General features: G+C 49.2%; 8 protein-coding genes across 8 annotated transcripts; 4 read left to right on the forward strand and 4 right to left on the reverse strand.

The window, feature by feature from the left end:
* Positions 1-53: 53 nt before the first annotated feature.
* On the reverse strand, positions 54-1,638 carry tif1 (putative eukaryotic translation initiation factor 4; the record flags this gene model as incomplete). The annotated part of the gene is made up of 5 exons (XM_056629336.1): positions 54-707; positions 775-1,133; positions 1,227-1,295; positions 1,368-1,442; positions 1,602-1,638. 5 exons carry the CDS (start codon positions 1,636-1,638, stop codon positions 54-56), a joined length of 1,194 nt encoding a protein of 397 aa, XP_056488638.1.
* A 583-nt stretch (positions 1,639-2,221) lies between these two features.
* N7509_004700 (putative F-box and JmjC domain protein) lies at positions 2,222-3,887 on the forward strand (the record flags this gene model as incomplete). Its single annotated transcript, XM_056629337.1, has 2 exons — positions 2,222-2,514; positions 2,699-3,887. The coding sequence occupies 2 exons, from the start codon at positions 2,222-2,224 to the stop codon at positions 3,885-3,887; spliced, it is 1,482 nt and encodes a 493-aa protein (XP_056488639.1).
* Positions 3,888-4,202: 315 nt separating this feature from the next.
* On the reverse strand, positions 4,203-5,114 carry N7509_004701 (low-affinity Cu transporter; the record flags this gene model as incomplete). The annotated part of the gene is made up of 4 exons (XM_056629338.1): positions 4,203-4,320; positions 4,376-4,553; positions 4,763-4,964; positions 5,025-5,114. 4 exons carry the CDS (start codon positions 5,112-5,114, stop codon positions 4,203-4,205), a joined length of 588 nt encoding a protein of 195 aa, XP_056488640.1.
* Positions 5,115-5,435: 321 nt separating this feature from the next.
* On the forward strand, positions 5,436-6,386 carry N7509_004702 (chromatin modification-related protein EAF6/MEAF6; the record flags this gene model as incomplete). The annotated part of the gene is made up of 3 exons (XM_056629339.1): positions 5,436-5,633; positions 5,807-6,031; positions 6,123-6,386. The coding sequence occupies 3 exons, from the start codon at positions 5,436-5,438 to the stop codon at positions 6,384-6,386; spliced, it is 687 nt and encodes a 228-aa protein (XP_056488641.1).
* Positions 6,387-7,065: 679 nt separating this feature from the next.
* On the reverse strand, positions 7,066-10,405 carry ams1 (alpha-mannosidase; the record flags this gene model as incomplete). The annotated part of the gene is made up of 2 exons (XM_056629340.1): positions 7,066-7,693; positions 7,752-10,405. The coding sequence occupies 2 exons, from the start codon at positions 10,403-10,405 to the stop codon at positions 7,066-7,068; spliced, it is 3,282 nt and encodes a 1,093-aa protein (XP_056488642.1).
* A 2,675-nt stretch (positions 10,406-13,080) lies between these two features.
* On the forward strand, positions 13,081-14,440 carry N7509_004704 (uncharacterized protein; the record flags this gene model as incomplete). The annotated part of the gene is made up of 2 exons (XM_056629341.1): positions 13,081-13,887; positions 14,021-14,440. The coding sequence occupies 2 exons, from the start codon at positions 13,081-13,083 to the stop codon at positions 14,438-14,440; spliced, it is 1,227 nt and encodes a 408-aa protein (XP_056488643.1).
* A 1,089-nt stretch (positions 14,441-15,529) lies between these two features.
* Positions 15,530-15,992, forward strand: N7509_004705 (uncharacterized protein; the record flags this gene model as incomplete). The annotated part of the gene is made up of 2 exons (XM_056629342.1): positions 15,530-15,653; positions 15,718-15,992. 2 exons carry the CDS (start codon positions 15,530-15,532, stop codon positions 15,990-15,992), a joined length of 399 nt encoding a protein of 132 aa, XP_056488644.1.
* A 946-nt stretch (positions 15,993-16,938) lies between these two features.
* N7509_004706 (TPR domain protein) lies at positions 16,939-19,336 on the reverse strand (the record flags this gene model as incomplete). Its single annotated transcript, XM_056629343.1, has 3 exons — positions 16,939-17,827; positions 17,885-18,598; positions 18,657-19,336. 3 exons carry the CDS (start codon positions 19,334-19,336, stop codon positions 16,939-16,941), a joined length of 2,283 nt encoding a protein of 760 aa, XP_056488645.1.
* Positions 19,337-21,626: the final 2,290 nt, after the last annotated feature.

A 21,626-nucleotide genomic window follows, 5' to 3' on the forward strand; every position in this document is an offset into this window, starting at 1 on the left:
ACGCAGGTTCTGCGATCGTAATCCGCATCAAGACATAAAAGGAGTTAGGGGGTTTAGATGAGGTCAGCAACGTTCATGGGCATCTCCTCGACCTGGGTGCTGTAGAACTGCTCGATCTCACGGAGCATGCGAACATCGTCGGCGGTGACGAAGTTGATGGCAACACCCTTACGGCCGAAACGACCACCACGACCGATACGGTGAATGTAGTTCTCACGGTTGGCGGGGAGATCGTAGTTGATGACCAGAGAAACCTGCTGGACATCGATACCACGGGCCAGAAGGTCAGTGGCGATCAGGACACGGGAAGAACCGGAACGGAACTCCTTCATGATAACATCACGCTGGCCCTGCTCCATATCTCCGTGCATGGCAGAGACAGTGAAGTCACGAGCAGTGAGCTTGTCGGTGAGCCAGTCGACCTTGCGGCGGGTGTTGCAGAAGATAACGGCCTGGGTGATGGTGACGGTCTCGTAGAGATCGGACAGGGTGTCGAGCTTCCACTCCTCCTTCTCAACGGCGATGTAGAACTGCTTGATACCCTCAAGGGTAAGCTCCTGCTTCTTGACCAGGATACGGACGGGGTCACGCATGAACTTGGTGGTGACCTCGAGGACGTCCTGGGGCATGGTGGCGGAGAGCAGGGTAACCTGGGTGGACTGGGGAAGGAGCTGGAAGATGTCGTAGATTTGCTCGGTGAAACCACGCTAGAAAAATGGATCAGTCGAAAGCTCGGGAAGTGGAGATATTAGAGGGGATTTGCTTCAAACTTACGGACAGCATCTCATCAGCCTCGTCGAGGATGAAGAGCTTCATGTGGTCGGTGCGGAGGACGCGACGCTGGATCATGTCCTGGACACGGCCGGGGTACCGACAACGACCTGGGGGGCCCTCACGGAGAGCGGTCATATCCTCACGGACGTTGGTACCACCGATACAGGCGTGGCACTCAAGGGTCATGAAGTCACCAATGGCAACAACGACCTTCTGGATCTGCTGGGCCAGCTCACGGGTGGGAGCAAGGATCAGAGCCTGGCAAGCCTTCAGGTTGGGGTCGATCTTCTGCAGAGCGGAGATGGAGAAAGTGGCAGTCTTTCCGGTACCGGACTGAGCCTGAGCGATGACATCGTTGCCTGAATTTCCGAACGTTAGGCACTGGGGTTTGGAAAATCTCTCCCAAAAGAGAAGAGGTTGTGAAGAGGTTGAAAAAAAGGGTTAGAACTCACCCTTGATGATGGGCATGATGGCGCGCTGCTGGATAGCGGAGGGACGCTCGAAACCGTAGGCGTAGACACCTGGGGTCGATAGTTAGGAATTTTCTGCATACCCCGCCATGAGCGAGAAAAGGTGCCAGCAATATCACATACCGCGAAGTAGCTCGGGCTTCAGGTCCATGGAGTCGAAGGAGTCGGTGATCTCATCGTAGTTAGACTCGATCTGTCCTGTAGGAGCGCATTTTTTGTCAGTTCTAGTCCTTATCTCAATTTTCTTCAATCCCCCTTTGACATCGCCACCCAACCGTCGCGAGGCACCAGGCCGGCGCAACAGGGTATTCCACACGTTGTAAAGTCGAGATTCTGCGAGACAGGATATTCACATACCCTCAGGAAGATCCTCAAGACCCTTGTCGTTCGACATGATGGCGGTAGAGGTGAATGATCACAGACGACTTGTCGCTGTGATCTGGCGGGGTGAGTTTTAAGCGAACGTTACCCGGTGGGTAGAAGTTCGCTGCGTGAAAGGTACTAGTATCAAGGCTCTTCACAGGTGAAGAGCTCGTTGAATACTAGGTGGGAAGTGAATGTGGTGGTGGGTGATGTGTATGGAGACACAGGGGTTGCAAGAGGGAAAGAAAAAATCATCAACCGGCGCCGCCATTTGCTACGACGCTCATATTTTTTTTTCGGCAGGTGGGTGGGCGGGTCATCCATACCGCCTTCCCTTTTGGGTTCCCACCTCCAAGCGAGGAAGCAATCCCGGATGGTCCATCGCTCCTTCCTTGAGGGGTGGATGCAGGAACATCGAACCTTCCTAAGGTTAAGAACTTCCTGATTGCTCTTTTTACTTCAGTCAACTTTCTTTCACTTCCTTTTTACTCTCATTCACTACTTTTCACTTGGGTTGTGCAAGTGGTTGTTGGGTGTGCTCGGACCGGCAGAAAAATAACCCCCCCCCAAAGAAAAAAAAATCTTGAAGCCCTAAACCAGAAGTGGCGGGAACAATGCCTGACATCACAACGCTACCACATTATCCACCAGCCCAAGATGGGGATCACCAAGATCACGAGGAAGCTATCCCATGTCATCCATTGGGTGTCAAACCGAGTGGAAATGCATTACTAGCAACATGGAGTTTACGTGATGCGATCGGATCATTCCAACTACTTCCAGATGAATTAATCTTGATACTATTGGAAGGTCTGGATGGCCACAGTTTACTACGTCTTGGGCGTACATGCAAGGCCTTTTATGCATTCACCCGGGCAGAAGAAATTTGGAAGGCTCTTTTTGTTGAGTAAGATTATCTTTCCACTCTTGCTTTCATGCTCAAGTTCAAGTTCATATACGAGAGGTCTAGCCGCGGAAGTATACTACTATACCCGTGGGGGGCCAGAGCGGAGCCAGGTGGATGCGGCTCAAGTAGTCACTGCTTCACCGCGAGCTCTGAAGAAACCCTTGCTAACTCTATAATATTACAGGTCACATCCAGAAAATTTTACATGGAGGGGTACCTGGAGATCTACTTACCTCAATTTACCCGCAACAAAGGTCCCCGTGGTTGATTGTTCCCATCTTTATTCCGATGCACTCTACCAACCTTTCAGCTGCGCCCATATCACATTGGATCCCTATGTGACCAAGATTCCTCTACGCAACCAAATTCCACGTCTTACCGACCTCTCACCAGAAGAATTCCATGAGAAATGGGCTGACACTCCATTCGTCTTGACCGAACCCGTCAAGTCTTGGCCGGTCTACAAAGACTGGACGGTCGGCACCTTGTTAGGCCGTTACGGCCAGAGCACATTCCGCGCTGAGGCTGTCGATTGGCCCTTGCGGACATACGGCGACTACATGGCCGATAACTCGGACGAAAGCCCTCTGTACCTATTTGATCGTGGCTTCGTCTCCAAGATGGGGCTAGCAGTCGGTTCTCCCGAGACAGCCTCCAACGCCTCCTACTGGCCACCAGCCTGCTTCGCCGAGGATCTTTTCTCAGTCGTGGGCAGCGACCGGCCCGATCACCAGTGGCTGATTGTCGGACCCGAGCGATCGGGTAGCAAATTCCACAAAGACCCCAACGCTACAAGCGCCTGGAACGCCGTCCTCCGCGGACCAAAATATTGGATCATGTTCCCGTCCGGTGACAAGCGACCCCCGCCTCCTGGTGTGTACGTATCGGATGATATGAGCGAGGTCACTTCGCCACTCAGCATTGCCGAGTGGCTTTTGAATTTCCACGCCGAGGCCCGACGAACTGCAGGCTGTATGGAAGGCATTTGTGGCGAGGGTGAGATTTTACATGTTCCATCGGGTTGGTGGCACCTGGTGGTTAATCTGGAACCATCAATTGCCATCACGCAGAACTTTATTCCCCGGGCGCATCTTGGAGCTGCGTTGGACTTCATGTCCAATAAGGCCGACCAAGTCTCCGGTTTCAGGAAGAACGTTGCCAATCCTTACGAAACATTCGTTAACGGTATGCGTGAGTCGTATCCCGAGCTCCTTGAAGAGGCACTGGAGGAGCTGCAGCGGAAGGCAGATGGCAAAAAGCGCAAGTGGGAGGAGATTGTCCATGGGAAGGTAGAAGGTGAGCCTGAAAGCGAAAGTGCGGAAGGGGGCTTCAGCTTTGGATTCGGAGACGACAGCGATGCCGAAGTACCGTGAATGATATACCGCATAAAATTGTTGGCGACTGCATATGAACCATGCCCACCATGCCCGGTTCAAGAGGTGTTTTTGTTTCTATTTCCTACCATATTCCAGCGCATCTAGAAACACAATGCATACGACGCAATGAACTTGAACTTGAACCCACGCAACATAATGGAGGCGGAGATTCGGATCTCGTGGTCCCGTAAAAGGGACTCGGACACAGATATTAGATATAAAGTAGATTAATGGAATGCTAGTATGAGCGTTATATATTCGCCCAAGCTATGAAATAACTACAAACGCTGAGACGGAATAGGTGGATAGTAATTAATGGCAAGCCACAGTCTTCTGTGCAGAGGTCCCATCGGCGAAAGCCAAATAACCAACAAATGCACCCACAGCGACAGCCAGCATGACGGAGCCGTTATAGGTCATGAACAGAAGCCTACGAAGGGATTAGTAGGAATCCTTATCTCTGAAAACACCGTAGCGACACTCACATAATGAAGAAACTGTAGAACACCTGAATGGCATACAACGCAGCCAGAGTAAACTTTCCCCGCCGAGCAACAGCAGCTCTATTATCCCGTCCTACAAGCAGTGGTGAGCCTTCGCCACTAACGGGTTGAAACGCATCGGTCGGGAGGTCAGCGGTGACGGGCCGGGGAATGCCATTGTCTGCAAAGCGAAGAAAGATGAGAGCTTGAACCAGGACTCCAGAAGTAGAGGGGAGGGGCTAATGTGTAAACATCACCACCGTCCAACATCACCCGTCAAGTCGTCTCGCATCGCTATCACCATCACCCGCGCCATATTCCCCGATATTGTCCGCTGGAGAGGGGGAGAAGAGGGGTTGGGAAAAGAGAGTAGTCAGAAGGGAAACCTACCTGATGAACTGGTCGTTGCGACAAAAGCATTCAAGCGCTGGTTATGGGCAGCTTCGTATTTGCGAGTAACATGTCGTACACCCTCGTAGCCAGCTGTGAGGAGAACGATAAGGATGAGCGAGAAGAGGAGGGAGAGAGGGCCGGTGATGCGCCACTGGCGGAAGATGATGCAGAGGTTTTTGGACGACCAGGTGAAAATCATCTACGCGGAACAAGGTTAGCCATGAGGAGTAAATATCACCACGATACACAAGGGACTTACGTTCATGCTGCACTGATCCCCCATGTCCATATCGCCATGGCCGCTGTGCCCGTGGTCCATATCGTGCATAGCATGCATCGAGTGATCCATCTTGAATGGAAGGTTGTCGGAATGAGAAAGCCGTAAATCAAAGACGAAAGAATCCGAAGCTCGAGTTAAGAAGCGAAAAGTGACCGAAAGGAAGCAGTCAGACGAGCGATGAAGGTGGTAAACACCGACGAGGTGACACCACCGGAGAGTGCAAACAAGCCAAACAGCCTCGATAAGCTCATCGCGACCTCCACGGAATCCCGCAATTGCTGCATCCGATCTGCAAACCACCATTATTCCACGACATCCCACCACATTCCCCGACCCTATTCCCCCCCGAATTCAATCATATCTACAGCTACACGCACGTGAACACACATCATGGCCGAAACTGCCCCCGCCCAGGCAGCGGCACCCACAACCAACGCGCCCGCTACACCAGCCAACGGCGCAACCACAGGGGCCCCGAATGCGCCGACCGACCAAAATGCCAATAGTCGCGGACTTCCATATTATGAGAAACTGCGTCGAGATCTACGGGATACAATCAGCAAGAAGCGCTTGATGGATAAGAGCATGGTGAGTGACGAAGTCCCGTCCGCCGTCTCGCGCGCGCCGTTCTCAATGGCAAAGCCTTTGGTGTCTGCTGCAATTAAAAGCTGCGCAGTCAAATTGAACGTGTTGCTGCGGCCAATCTTTACTTGGAATCTGGCGGAAAGAAAGCGACTCATGCTAACTGAACAATTCCCCAGTCCCAACTCGAAGACCAAATCTTTCGTTTCGAACAATCATACCTAGAAGAAACAACAGCCGGAAACATCATCAAAGGATTCGACAATTATATCAAAGGCTCTGCAAGTGGTTCCAGTCTCGGGGCATCAGGTCTGAGTCTAGGGTCTGGCGCAGGCGGACGACGCAAAGCACAAGTCACAGAGTCCGACCGGGTTTTCTCCCGGAGCTCGGCCAGTTACATGGTGGTACGTGATTGAGAGGAGAGGCGTATCCGAATCGCAGATAATGCCTCCCGGGTATAAATAAAATGGATACTAACTATGCGCATCGGAATAGGACTCACCCGGCCCAGCATCCGTCCAAACAACACCTTCGCACGCCGCAACCCCAACGTCCACACCCGGTCCCAATGCACCCTCCAATAAGAGTAACGGGGACGCTGCCTCTGCGTCAGGCGTGAAGAACGTCAGCAGCGGCTCGTCGAAGAATAAGAAGAAGTCATCCGGAGGTTCGAAGAATACAAAGGGGAAGAATCAGACCGAGGAGTCTGACGAGGATAAGCCCGCGAAACGGCTGAAGGTTAGCTATGGGCGGGATTAGAGGGGTTATCTGATTTATCGGGTTTTAAAAAGACGGCCAATGTTGCATTTCATATCGTTCTATGGGTGGAGTTTGCTGGTTTATGGTGTTGCTTTGGGAGTTCATGTGTTGAATAGAGCTTTGGCGTCGGGTATCACTATATCATGATCTTGTATATTACTGTGGAGGGTGATATTGGATCTTTTTTTTTCGAGTTTCTATTTATGATTTCCAAAAGAGTTTGGCTCGATTCTAATATATCAACTTGAACTACTACTAGTAGTTAGTACTACCTAGCGTGATGGTTCAATTTAAAGCTGGCTCTATTCCCTCGGGCGGGGGCCGAGCGTTCCTCGAGTCCCGAGGTTGGCTACTCTATTCCATCTCAGGTTCCTACTAGTTCGCGATTAGAACTTGAAAATAGTAGTACTAACCTGAATTTATGGTTATCCATCATGATCGATACCCGGGCGTGGACCATTTAAACACCTGCCACCTGGGCAGTGGCCAGTTCAAGTTGCAAGACAGGAATATATTTCCGAGTATGGCCCGGGAGCTACTACCTAGGTAGGTAGTACTGATAGTACCTAGGTACCTACTAACTAATAAAGCGTGCTACATCTGGACATGTAATGACAGTGGCTCATAAAAACAATTCAAAGCACATCGGGATGAATTGAAACATAAAAAACCTTGAAAATCAAAGCTGCAGTCGGAAAGTAGCGACCTCAAACGCCCTCAGCTCAATGAAAACGGTAGATCCACCATCCGCCTTCTGAAGTTCCAGCTCCTCCTCATCATCCTCAAGAACATTGCACTTCCAGACGCGCTTGACAGCCAAACCAGAGTGGATAGAACCACGCGCCTTACCACCAAGAGATTCATAAATGCGGACAATAATGCTCCCCCCCCTCGCGCGAAGGGAGCTCACTGGTCGAAACATCCTCGTCATCCTCGCCGCGCTTGACAGCGTCGAGGATAAGAGCCGGCGAGCCTCGAACCGAGACAGCCTTGAAAGCAGCATTGCAAGCCGAGAGACTAGAGCTGGCTTGTTCGACAACGAGGGGCTGGTTGAAGTTGTATCCGGCTCGGACGGTTCGAGAATCGAGAGCTCCGGCATGGGGGAGGATAGCGTAGCGGATGCGGTGGCGTCCCATGTCGGCGTGAGCGTCTGGGGCTTTGGGGGCGCGAAGGAGTGAGAGACGCATGAGGTTACCGCAGGTTGCGAAGCCGTACTTTGAGTCGTTTCAGACGGAGAAACGCCGTAGCCGTTCTCGGAGAGGTCGGCCCATTTGTGGCAGCAGACTTCGAATTTGGCCATGTCCCAGCTAGAATAAAATTAGTATCATGATTCAAAACAGAATATTGGACAGGTCAAAATCATACCTTGTATTGTAATGAGTAGGGCGTCGGACGATACCATACTGGGTTTCGTAGGAGGCTTCTGTGTTGGTGATGTCGACTGGGAACTCGACCTTGAGGAACTTCATTGTCTCCTGCCATTCCACTTCGCTCTCGAACTCCACGTATGATGGCTCGGAGGAAACGGCAGCAGAGAGACTAATTGTCGTCTTGATCCAGCTGTTCTCGCTGATCTTGGTCTCTGTGACAACACTGACTCGGTGAGGATCACTGTCCACGATGGATGTCTTGCCGGAAGAAAGCTCTTTACGAGATTCGAGATGGAACACTTCGACATCCCAGGCCTGCCAGTAAAGAGGCTTGTCGTCAAAGATAACGAGCTGACCAGCCTTGCCACCCTTTGCAACCACTTCTCTCTCCGCCTCGACATCGTAAAGCGAAAGAATCACGCCATCTTGTATATCGACCCGGAGTTTGCTGTTTGCCAGGCGGAAGACACCGGGATTAATCTCAGAGACGGTGACCGATGTTGTAGTCTTGAAATCGACTGGCCTGCATTGGACCACGCCAGTGGAACCATTAACAAGAGCATACTTGGATGCGTTCGAGGATGTCATGGTCTCGGGGATCCTGACTACCTCAGTGCGAGGCCAAGGGAGAGTGTTAAGCGCAACGAGATCCTTGCCGTTCTGACCAGTGATTCCCAACGCCGCAAGAGCGTCCTTGCGCAACTTGACGCCGGTCTCGAAAATCTCAGCATACAGCTTATCCGAATCGTCATAGCACATCTCGATAGAACTTCCAGGCAAGCAATCATGGAACTGGCAAAGAAGAACGCCCTCCCACATATCATCAATCTGCCTTTTCGGGTAGCTGTAGTCCTTCTTCGAGCCGTGAACAGTGGCAAGGGTTGCGAGAAACTCGATCTCCCGCAGCAAGAATTCAGATTTGCGGTTATTGCGTTTGTTGTTGGCCTGTGTCGTATAGGTACCCCGATGAAGCTCAAAGTAGAGTTCGCCATACCACGTCGCAAATTCAGTGCCACTAGCAGCATTGGCTTCCAGCTTGTCGAAGAAGTCATCGACAGAATCACCCATTTTCACGCGTGGGAGTGTTCCGACCTTGTCGCTTAGACCACGGGCCCGGCGCAGCTTTTCGAGATGTCCGAAAGTAGGTCCACCACCACCGTCACCCTTTCCGAAAACAAGGAGCGAAGACTTGTCTTTGTCCATCGACTTGTGCTGCGTGACACTGCGCTTCAAATCGCCAAAGTGAGCTTCCGCAGTGTAGGTCTCTGCGGGAGCCATATGGCAGAGTACCTGGCTGCCATCCAGGGCGACCCATTGGAACGTGGTGTGAGGAAAGTTATTGATGTTATTCCAGCTCAGCTTCTGAGTGAAGAATCGGCTCATACCAGCAAGGCGACAAATTTGAGGAATCTGAGTTGAGTAGCCAAAAGTATCAGGCAGCCAGAACGTTGTTGATCGCTTACCGAAATGGCTTTCGAAAAATCGCTGTCCATAAAGGAATTGACGGACAAGAGACTCGCCGCTGGGCATATTTGTGTCATGCTCGACCCAGCTACCACCGATCGGCTGGAAATGACCCTTTCGCACCCAGCGCTTGACGCGATCGAAGACCGATGGGTAGTATTGTTTGAGCCACTTGAACTGTTGAGCCTGAGAGCAGGCAAAGCGATGCTCTGGATATCTGTCCATCAAATCACATTGATTTGACCACGATCGCGCGACCTTCCGCTTGGTCTCCGCCCATGGCCAGAGCCAACAGGTATCGATATGACAATGGCCAATAGCGTAGACAAATGGTGCAGTATCTGGGGCGTAAACATCAGAGGAGTCGACCTTATCGCCAATGTACTTCTGTGCAATCTTTCGTGCTTCATGAATGGAGTCATTGCTTCCGTCACCAGCAATGAAAGCATCGATCATGGCGTTGCCGACCATATTGGCTTCGTGAGCCTCCCAAGAGTCACCGGGAAATTCGCGAGCCGCATCTCCAATGATCCAGAAATCATAGAACAGAGCACGAGCTGCCAGATTGACAGCGGTAATCTGGGCCTTGCTGAGAGTGTAGTGCTTATCGGGTCTTGGCGGCTGGATGGTATCTCCCCCGGGGGCGTTGCCGAACATGCCGTTGCATGCCATTTCAATGTAAAATGTATGTTCCTTTCCATCGCGCCATTCGTCAGGGATGATCCATTCAATTCGATCGCCGCCACCCGTCAAGCCCTGCAGGGGATGGCCGTCCTCTGACCAGATCAATCCTTCGTTATTGGCATCCCAGTGGAACTCGAGTCGCTCTTTCTGACGCATATCCTCGGGAACAGTCAATAGAATACGAATCCAATGGGTAGACCAGCTGGGGCCAAAGGATGCACCGATGTGGGTGGGAGTGAATTCGTGTGAGATTGCCTCCTTGAAGGGCGGGCGCTCCTGGTCGGGAACGGAGTAAACAGAGAGCTTGACATGGTCTGAATCGGAGTTGACGGCCTCGTGGTACTTTGAGACGAGATTCTGGCCTTCATACTGGCCGGTCGCTGTGAATTGCTTGAGACGGTCCGTGTAGATCTTGGTGATCCGCTGGCCGACTGGGCGTTCAGCTAAGCGGGGAAGCGAGTTGGAAGCTGTGGGGGCGATGTGCGGAGCCTCCCCACCCATGATGGCGATAGCGGCGTATGCTGAGGGGAGTGAAGAGAAGGCTAGTAATAGTCAGAACGTAGTAGATGGAGGAGATTTGAAGTAGACGACAGAAGAGAAGCAGGGGAAAGAAAAGAGGAGAAGCAGGAATGGAGGATGGAGGATGGAGGGAGGAGATCGAATGCGGCATGACGGAATGCGGAGGCGGCTAAGTGGGTCCGGGTCCAGGTCCAGGTCCATGGGTCAAGACAGTCACGGTATCAACGAGTATACACTGACGAGGACTAGAATTAGATCTACGGGGCAGAACACTCTATTCCATATCATTTTTGGACAACTCGACTGTTGCTATCGACCTGGATAGCATATGGCTCCATGCTTTTCACATTGGAAAATGCTTCACGACCGGGGAACACCTCCGTACTTCTAACCTGCTCTACGAACACCTTTTCCTTTATTTCACTGATGTTTAGGGTTTTGCTTTGCAGCATTGCTCCGCTGTTGAAACACCATAAAGGTCTTTGCTTTCAATTTTCAAAGGCGCTCATAGATTGGCCTTTACTTTCTGGTTTTGTGTTGCTTTGCTTTATGAAGAAGGCGGCAGATCAATTAGTACGTTTTCCATGCAGGCTTGGTCAGTCTACGGCGCTATATATAGTTTCCTTGAGCTCAGATAGACTTTCAATCCTGCACATATTTCACTGTGATTGTCTCTTTCGCCAGTACTACACTCAGAAACTTCAGTGTGGACTGCGGTTTATTCAATTCGAGTTGAACTATATGTGTGACGCAATGCTCAATCCAACATGATACTGTATAAATACAGATGTATTTATAGTATGATCATGAGATTGCCGTTGCGACTGTTGCAAGGTTGGGGTTTAGAAATGGGCGCCGAATGGGCGCTGAATAGAAGTCCTAATTTCAGTTATTGCGCAGCACTAATCCCGGCCCCGGATTAGAACATTGAATGATTTGAATTCGTATGACGCTGATGGAGGCATCTCCAAAGGAGATGTCTCCGGGGGAGAGCAAAGATCTTTTTCGTCATGTGTTTCTTCCCCCGAAGCCCTCTCAGTTCAGCGACTACAGCGCGTCAGACGAGCATCTATTTGTATATAGACACACTCTATAATGTACTAGAGATAACTAGGTGATTGAATTAGATTAGCACCAAATTAGGGACGGACCCGATACTAGTACCAGTGGTGACTAAAACTTGAATCAATTACAATGTGACTAAGAAGTTCCATGGCGCCCATCAGGGTAGGCACAACAGTATTCTTGTGATAAGTACCGAAACAAAGACCAAGTTTTTTGTAAAATAAGCAATTCTTGTTGCAAACAAAGGTAACCTGGAAGTACCTCACTCGAAAAGAGGATCAAACAGAAAGTGTTTGCTACCTACTAGTCTGGGTGATCGGTACCCACTCTTCACTCTCGACTCTTGCCGGTCTACCACTCCCAATCTTCCCTCCTGCTCAATTCTTCAGACCACCACGTCAAATTACCTCTTCCTCTTACACGAGACTATCCCATCTAGTATCGCCTTGGTCACTCTTCTCTTATTTCGCTGTCCCTGTGCCGCTCTTTGTCACCAGTCACCGAAATTAAGAAAACACATCTCGGACAGATCTTGGACGGCCGCCTGCTAACTTCATCCGATTTCCAAGATCCTGAAGCCGGGTCGACAACAGCGGAGTCTGAGGATGAAAGCATGGATATTGACGGCTCGGAGTACGACGCTACTGATGAATAACGGGTACAGCCATGTCTATGTTAAAGATTAATGTCTTCCGGTTTGGGTCTATGCCCCCTTTCCCCACAAAGTACATGTCATTTCAATTTTGCATGCAGCCAATTATCTAGCCCATAGTACTGCCTTTCAATGAAGATTATGTGCTTGATCCGAACAAAACAGTAGTAAAGTTATTAAACATGCCCGTCCTCGTCAGGTGGTTCATTAGCTGGCATACCATCCAATAACCTCACACAATCTAGAGAGCTCCCAAGAGCATGAAAGAAGTCATGACAGCCGGTAGAACTCTCCTCGTGGTAGCCTTTCCAAGTGTTCGAGCCATACCGAAATCATTGCAGGTCCTGAGAATGTGATGCATCTTGGAAATTGGACTCCGCACCCACTCGTTTACTAATTTATTTAGCTCCCCTCTCTGATATATCCAAGGTTTACAACGCTTTCTTTATCCTTCATAATATATTTGAAATCGCTAGAAACCGTGAATAAGATGCCCCATGAGCTATTAGCTGGTAATGGCAAACTATCCGTATTAAGCAACCGGCTTTGCTATTTTTGCGTCTAGAGCATACCCACCGATAGGTGTGCACAAGGTTTCAAAAATTATGGTTAAATTATTTTGGCTTCCAACCAGTTTATCATTTCTTCCGATATCTAGCGAAAGCCTCCGGCTGCAACATTTGTCATAACGCACCATTAAATGCCATAATATGATGGTATTTCCAGAAAGGCAGATACCTTTTCAAACTGTGGTACAGGTGTCGTGATACACTAACAATAATAGCATCCTGCATCTGTGAAGTTTAATGGATCCCATTTGAGTCAACAAGTTATACTTGATACGCAGCTATTGCACTTGATGAATCTGGGATCGATCAAATGCACCCAGAATTATCACACACCCCTATCTCTCAATATACATTCAAAGGGCCCTACCAGAATGGGCAGTCTCCCACTTGACGCCTTGGGTCAACATCCGCTCTTATACAAGCTCTATACACAAATAAGCTGCGTTTTCGCACTTTCCCACGAAACTGAAGAAGATGGGATTGTGAGATCCTTGCAGTTTGGCCTCGAGAGGCTCGCAAAGGCATTCCCTTGGATTGCTGGAAATGTAATATACGACAAAACAAGCGAGGAGTACTGCATCGTCCCATCCGGGGCAATTGCATTGATTATCCATGATATCCGAGGCGATAATTCTTCACTGACTATGGATGGCCTTCGGGAATCCGGATTTCCCTGCAGAATGCTTGACGAAAGAATAATCGCTCCATGTCTTACTATCAATACCCCCGAGACCAACAAGGGCCTAGCAGCATATTCCTCCCCGGTTCTTGCACTTCAAGCAAACTTTATCACAGACGGACTGATTTTAACGATTGTGGCGCAGCACAATGTCACCGACATGACGGGACAAGACCACATCATCGGCCTCCTCTCAAAAGCATGCCACGGGATACCATTTACTCGGGAAGAGCAGGCAATTGGGATGATGGATCGCAGGAGGGTGGTTCCATTGTTGCCGGAGAGTTATAATATTTGGAATCCTGGCCCGGAGCTCGATTTTCATGTTCATAAGCCTCGAGAAACAGATTTCGCAACATCAACTGATTCAAATATCGCGACTGCCACCTGGGCATGCGTGAACTTCCCACAGCTATCCCTGGAACAACTCAAGTCCTGGGCAACAATGACAAAAGATCCCTCGACACCATTCACACCGTATGCGCATTTCTTTGGAAATGTATATCCCGAGTTCGTCTTTCGCGGCTTGACCCAAGCATGATCTCCACGATCTCACGCGCGGTCGATATCAGGAATCGAATGGGTGTTCCCGGCTCCTATCTGGGGATGTTACAAAGTCTGACATTTGCAAGAAGGTCTCTCCAGCAAGTGGTCGACGAGCCTCTCGGGGGGGGAAAGCTTCATACCTCCGCTCTCTGCTTGATCCAGATGTGGTGGACTTGGTTTACCAAGCGCGTGCGTTTAACACTTTTGTCGCTCGTGCAGGGGGTAAAAAGGCTACCGCTTCATTCACGGCCAATATGAACCCTTCATCTGACCTTATGACAAGCTCCTGGTCAAAGATTGGTTGTTATGACTATGAGTTTAACCTCGGGCTGGGGAAGCCGGAGGCTGTTCGACGGCCAGGCTTTTCTTCGTTTGAATGTTTAGTTTACCTCATGCCCCGGTCTCCGAAGGGTGAACTAATAGCCCAGGTTTGTCTTCGGGATGAGGATTGGGATCGCCTTAAGGGGGATGAAGAGTTCACCAAATTTGCTCAGTATGTCGGATAATATCAGGCGAACTCCGCGGGGAAGGTTAAATATTGTGAACAGGGGTGGGTTTTGTATTATCTCCCTTATCTTCATACTTTATCTCATCGAAAAAAGCTTCACCTTTCGCGAAATTAGACCTTTTGTAATTGGTTTGGGTAGCACTCTGCTCGGATCCCATAAAGGGCGTGCGATAATTGATCAAAAATGGAGCTAGAAGTCGGGCAGACATATCCTCGTTGTATATACCATAGTTACTTGTACTCGGTCTTATCGCTGAGTCGGGTTTAGTCTGGCTGTGGCGACAACTTGTAAGGCTCACAGATTCGCTTGGTGCGACTGCCTGCATGAGACGCACGCCATTTATTTTCCACGTGCCGCTATATCTGAAATTTCCATAGAAGATCTTCCTCATAGTAGATTAAAAGTTGACTGTAAGCCTTGACCTTTTTTCTCTCCGTCGCTCTCGTAAAAACGCGGGGTAAGTAAACCTTGGAAGCCGTTAACCTCATCCAGTCGCTTCACGAGACTCATCCACAACCGGCGAACAGACACCCCGCCGCATCAGATCTAATGCCTTTGGCTGGTAAAAAGTAAGATCCTTGGTAGCACGGGTCGCTTAAATCCCTGGAATTTACAGAAATCACTCATGACACCTCCAGTCCTATAATGACCGGAATCATTAGCATTACTGGGATTTCAGGAATATAAACTCGATACGGCGGGGAGGGGGCCCGACAACGAAAAGTCCCTTGTCCGATCGGTGCAAGTGTAAACTAACTATAAATAATCGAGATATGCTAGGACTGTAAATACTAGTGACCCCTTATCTCGGAAATAGCGTGATGCAGGGCTGCGTGTGCACAGGAGTTCGAGACCGAGTCTAAGACAGCGACCGGTGGCGAAGTGCCGCACGCGCACACGGCATTTTTATCCCGTCCCAACTAACCAGTTAAACTATACTCTACCCAGTATGGCGTTTAAAAATGGGAAAGAAGCTGCTTTTCCTTTCTCTTTCGCTATAAATGAAGGCGAAACTCGTATCCAAAATTGTTCACGCAGACATAATTCAACTTACCCGCAAAAGCAAAATAATCATATCCCGTAACAATGGACGAGATCGTCGAATTTGTTCCTCTCCTGGGCTTCCAGCGATACAGACCCTACTTTGACGATACCCCAACACCAGCAAAAAAGCAGACTGAGAAGCCAGCCACAGAGCTCGACACAGCAAGTAAGCTTCCGCCATTGGGGATCTCCACCTAAAAAGAAATCTGATTATTAACAACCCATTCTAGCACAGCAAATACCAGAATCAACACGGGTTTTGCACATAAACCTCGGCGATGGCCTTGGGGATGATCTAGACAACGAACCAGTCATTTTCCGCAGCGTTTCTCAAAGACGGAGTGGCCTGTCAAATGAAACCATGAAAACTGACGAGTCTGTTGCGTTCGATGGTGTTTCTCGACAACGGAGTACCTCGTACACCGACGATCAAGGACGCAAGAAGCGTTCCATGAGTCGATTATTTTCTTGGCATAGGCATCGCCGTGAGAAGGCCTCAAGCTGATCTCGTCCGCCCAAAATCTTTAAGATGGCCCCTTAACCTGTGTTTCCAGGTGGGAGGTATGGGAGGAGAGTCAAGATTGTAGCTGCAGAACGTCTGCTCAGCATGGCTAAAGGAGTTTTCTTTTGGCCGTTGGCAATGAATGTACATGAATTGCGTGCAAAAATACCCGTCGTCCGTTTCTCGGTGATCCAGGTTTATCTGCTCAGGGGTTCCCCAATCCGTCTGCTACGACTTCCTTTTTCTTGTCCATCGAGACCGTCCGAGACTATGCTTCGTGTAAACTCCCTCGCCTATGAAGAAACCCGGGGCGTCAACGGGGGCCTATGCGGGGACATGGGCCCTAAATGATAGTGGGCAATAGAGAGTTGCAAACTTTAGTTGAGACACTGTCTATCGAAAATTTTTATAGCAAATACATACTAATCTGAATTCAAAAGGACCATGGTCGATTTCGGAAACAGGGTGGTTCAACTAGCAGCACTCCATGAATGAAGTACCAGTATGCTTCTGTCGCACCTTGTGAGAATTCTCGGATATCCACAGATCGAGGTATATGTAGATACCAGGCAATTTAATAGTAGCAGTTCGACGAAAGTAATAGCTTGAGGAGAAGAAGAAGAAGGGACGAAAGCTAGATACATGTGTAGGCTCCTGATGCCTAAGTTGATGCCATCCGCGTAAGGCGTCAACAATTGTAGAAACTCTAGTTCGTTACGCACCTGACATTGGCATCGGAGACCCTTCTATTCTCAGGTCCTCCATGCAATGAACATCGAGACAAAGATGGTAGATCTCGAAATCGGGCCAGGAAAAAGGAAAGAATGAAAAAACAAAAAATAAAAAGTGACTCAGAGTCATAAGAACCATACCTTCAACTTCATACCGGAAATCTGACCAGATATCTCCCATTCAAGAAGCACACAGCCGTGCCACAAAAACGAACCACTCAAGACATCATCTTTTTGTAGGCCGAGTTAAAACTGTGATCTTCACCCACAACCATTTTGTAGAATAGCATCGCGTAGTCCTTGGCAGCGTGCTCAAGGTGCGGGGCCATGATGCGATATGATCGCGCGAGAATCAACCAGCACTTTACAAGACGATAATCTAGCATTCCCCATTTCTCAATGGCGAGCGGGCCAGACACCACTTGATTCTCCATGGTAATGGCACCAGTAAGACTGTAGCCGAGATTCATGAAGCATTCCACCGCAAGACCGGCTGCAGCGTAGGGCAAACCGCCCACATCAAAAATCCGAGTCAGAGCGTACTTGATCTCAAAGACAGATAGGCGTGGAAGATAAACATCAATTTCTTCGTAGGTTGCCAGTAGGGTGTTCATTTTCATCATTAGATCGCCCACTTCAACCTTCCCTGGGCGACTTTCGATGAACACTGTTTCAACGAACAACTGCAAATCTCTGAGAACCGCCTCTCTGAGTTTGAGGATTCTTTCATCGGTGTAATCAATGCTCTGACAGAGGTCGCAAGTGCAGGCAAAGCCACGATCCTCGAAGGGGTTCCACTTGGAAGCCTTAAGGAAATCCGTGGCACGCTCGCGATACCGAATGAGAATTTCTGTGCCGGCGGCAATGTCCATGGTCGCTCGCATGATGAGCATATCGCCTATGAAGCTGTGCTGCGCGTTTAACAAACAGGAGTGATTGGCGAAAGATGCCATCCGCCAAATGCCGCAGGGTGGCTGCTGGGCCATTGCAAAGTCGCTCCTTTCTTCCTCAAACACACTCTTCGACTCACTGCGAAGCACATAGGTGTCACGGGTGCAGGTGTCGGAATGCAGCATATTGTGGACCATAACTTTGTGTACAAGGAATCTAGGTAGAATGATTAAAACAGGACGTGAATAGGTTGTCAAAGTTAGGCACACTCACGAATCGACAAGAGCTCCGCCATCATCATCATGAAACGAGGAAACCGTGCTTTTGTAAGAATCATGGTACATATTCATGAAGTCCGCCATCCAAGACGGCTTCGTGCGAAGCTCTCGTACCATCTCGTGGACCAGTTCAACTCTCGCAAGTGGCATGGCCTTTGCGCTATCAAGCCCCACGCGGTATCCACGACAGAGCATTCTCTTGCTCGCGTCCTCCTCAGAGAAGTATGCCATAGCCTTCTCGCAGAGGAGAAGTTCGCCTGCCTTGACGTCTTGAGAGCTAAACAGCCCTCTCCCCGTGACACTGGCAGGCCTCACCTCAATCGGGCCGATGTATGTGGCGTATTCCAGTCGGACAATGTGTCTAGCTAGCAGCTTGGTTTGCATCTCTTTGAACGAATACATGCCAGTTTTCTCTTCCAACAAGCGCTTGATGGATTCCGAAAACATTCGATTTGCATGGGGATTCTTCGGGTATGCCTTGCAGAGGACGGAGAGAACCTCGCTGCTTTTTCTGTATTGGCGAAGGTCATAAAAGGTTCGGGCTTTGCGGTAAAGCGCCGTGTCGTAGGACTGCATGGCAGGAGTGAGAATTCCTAGGTCCAGTAGAGTTTCTTCAGACCTTCCAAGCTTGCACAGAGCTTGCGCCCGGTTGAACCTCAAGGTCTGAACTCTTCCTGGGGGTGATGGAATCTCCAGAGCTTTGGAGTAACTGGTAGATATTAGCCGACGAGACGCAGCATGGTAATGTCGATGCTTCTGGCACTAACCACTCAACTGCTTGTGCATAGAGACCAGTTTTGTATAGCTCGGTTGCCACGGCCTTCCATTGGGCCACCGTTCTTTTCTCCTTGATCGACTTCTTCCACCCGGCTGGTAGATCCTCGCTGTATCTGGATATGCACTTAAAATCGGAAGCATGATCAACTCGAATACCAACTTCCCCCCACCCGACCACTTCGACTAGAGGCTCCTTAACGATGAAGGCCGAATAGATTTCAAGTAATTCATTTCCCGGAAGAGAATTTTGATTGAACAGCTGTACCGGAATCACCCGTTGATTCTCGTCCTCGGCGATGGCAAAAAGGGTCCCTGTAATGTCTAATCCGGTTATGAGTCGCAATAGGATATATGACCCTTCATGGCGAGTGTTGTAGCGAAGGTCACTGATAGTAGTCTTGGTCAACGAGGACATCGGGTGGATGCAAGGCTCATAGGGTGTTGTCTCAAAGGTCAGCTGAACGAGAATGCCTTTCATGCTGTTAGAAACTTGGTGCTGCATATAGTAACCGACTAGCTCCTTCATGGAGACCATGCCAATCGGCCTACCCTTGAGGTCCTGTACAGCGTTGATCATCTGTCCCATGTGACTGATCCCATCAGTGAGATGCTCCAGAGGGAAGAAGGACTGGAATGATGGCATGAGCCCAGTGTCCACGGGTTTGGTCATCGTTGTAATAGTTTCGGTCGTACCCGGTCAGTCAGACAGGATGAAAGTAGGAAATAATTTTAAATGTGAAGGGGAGTGCGGGAGGGTAACCTTGAAATGGGGAAGTTGATGCGTCTGGAAGTGGAAGTGACGGACACCTGTGGATGTGAATGAAGGCCGATGCGGCAAGTGCAACTACGACCCCCAGGAAAGAACAACTTGGATGGGAGACCTAAGCCTAATGCTTAATATTTATAGGAATTCTTTGTATTTACAGAACTGCTTAGTATTAATATGTATGGTAGAGCTACAATTCTAGCAATAGGACTTTTGTGAATTCTATAAAGTATATGAAGTATATAGATTAGATGTAAGTAGTATAGGCTGACTATAATTAATAATCTCTCTGCTCCCGCCTATCTCTTACTGATAGTATAACAAACCAGGATGGTTACTAGTAGTACTAATAGTAGTATTGTTTATTCCTTACGCAGATGGCATCAACTTAGGCATCAGCAGCCTACACCTAGATCTAGCTTTCATCTGTTCTTCTTCCTCATTGCAAGCTAGTATTGCCTTCGTTGAACTGCTCTTTATATAATCCCTGGTATCTACATATGCCTTGATCTGTGAGCATCTGAGCATCCTTACGGGTGGTCTTTCTAGCAGCCCCAGTCTAGACAAAATGTTCCTGACTAAGAGCCGAATATGTAAATTTTTTGCCAATCGCCCTGATAATGCAGTTTGAACGAGTGGTCTAAGGCGATTGGCTCGAAGGAAGAGATCCTCTCATAATACATCTGAGGTACCAATTCTATTCGGAGGCGTCGTCAAATCCGACAAGCTGTCGTTCTCAATTCTATTTGGTAGGTCACGTGACCCGTAAGTTGCGCTAAGCCCAATACAAACATCATTACTTGAACAAATCCTCCTCGTATCCCACACCATCGGCTAAATTAATACAGGTGGCCGCACTTTACAGCAATCAACGGTGGGAACCAGCGCTTGGCCTAGGTGGAAAAAGAATGTTTGGTCAAGCCTCAATCCCCATCGAAATACTAGGTGGACATGATCAATTACAAAGTGGTCTTTTTGACCCCCCCCCCGAACGTGGAGACGTAACCCACTTTTTATGCAAAATTCCTGTCAACTACTTCAATTTTTACATAGTACAGTTAGGCCAAGATGAAAATCATATCTAACAGTATCAAGCCTTTTACAAGCTTCCAAGCGCGCAACCATGGAGGATATCCTTCAACACAGTACTTGTAGAATAAGCCAGGTCCACAAGGGGAAAACCCTCCCAAAATATTTCTGCCATCGGGCCAAGCTTCCCAATAGCGACTGATCGTATAGTTCAGAGGATATGCTGATTGGCCTCAGTATCAACGGTGCCATGGGGCCCTGTGGGGCTCGTCCCCTTATTGCGGAGTGCGCCGGCCTCCGCAAAATCCGTCCAACCTCAAGTCACACCAAGTTTCAACGATGGACTTGAAAACATACAATGCCCAAAGGAAGAGGTCAATGTTGGTGCATTCAAGTCCTGGTGACTCGTAATGGAGTCATAACCAGGGCTGCTTTCAAGGTTTATGCATGAACTCTGTAAGGAGTTAAAAGTGAAGCCATGTTGTCGGAAAAGAGGGCTCGGAGAATATAGGAAAATTACGTCAAAAACTTTCTTTTGCACGATCAGAGCGTGGCCAAGTTTGTCTACGAGTATATTCCGTCTCGAACACTCCGGACGGTGGATGCCTCGCATCCATTCTCTCTTTTCCTTGCAATAACTTGGGCCTCCGGGAAACTCATGCCTCAGGGGAAGTGGCCTTTTTCGTCCTCAGTCGAGCCTTGAACATCGCCCAAAGCCGAATAATAGTTGGCCCGATGGATTGGAGATTCTAATGCATCTAGTGATGCATGTCATAGCGGTGGTCTACCATGGTCTAGCCCACCTTTCATAGGCGAGGTTCGTTCCATTCGTCAATCAGTGCGATATACTTCGAGGTCGTCGCGGCCTTACCCGCGGCCTAGCTTTCTTCAGTCCAATCCCTGCCCCTGGGACCTATCATGATGGAGATTTCCCTTTTTTTTGGGTGGGTCATCTCCGGAAAACATACTCGCTAGCTTTAACTAACTATTTCAAGCTGCGCACATGACGCTATCCCCGGGACTCGCCGTTTTCCTTTACACATATGATGAAGTCCTTGCGCATTAGTGGCAAAATCTGGTTTTTTTTTCCATTGTTGGGCACGAAAATAGCACTAGTGAAGTCCATGCTGTTGGGTAGATATTTACCAAGAGATGCCCGGGTCTA

This window comes from Penicillium cosmopolitanum (assembly GCF_028827165.1).
Source record: "Penicillium cosmopolitanum strain IBT 29677 chromosome Unknown utg000006l:49.0-5199605.0:1.0-5204138.0, whole genome shotgun sequence".
Taxonomy (NCBI): domain Eukaryota; kingdom Fungi; phylum Ascomycota; class Eurotiomycetes; order Eurotiales; family Aspergillaceae; genus Penicillium; species Penicillium cosmopolitanum.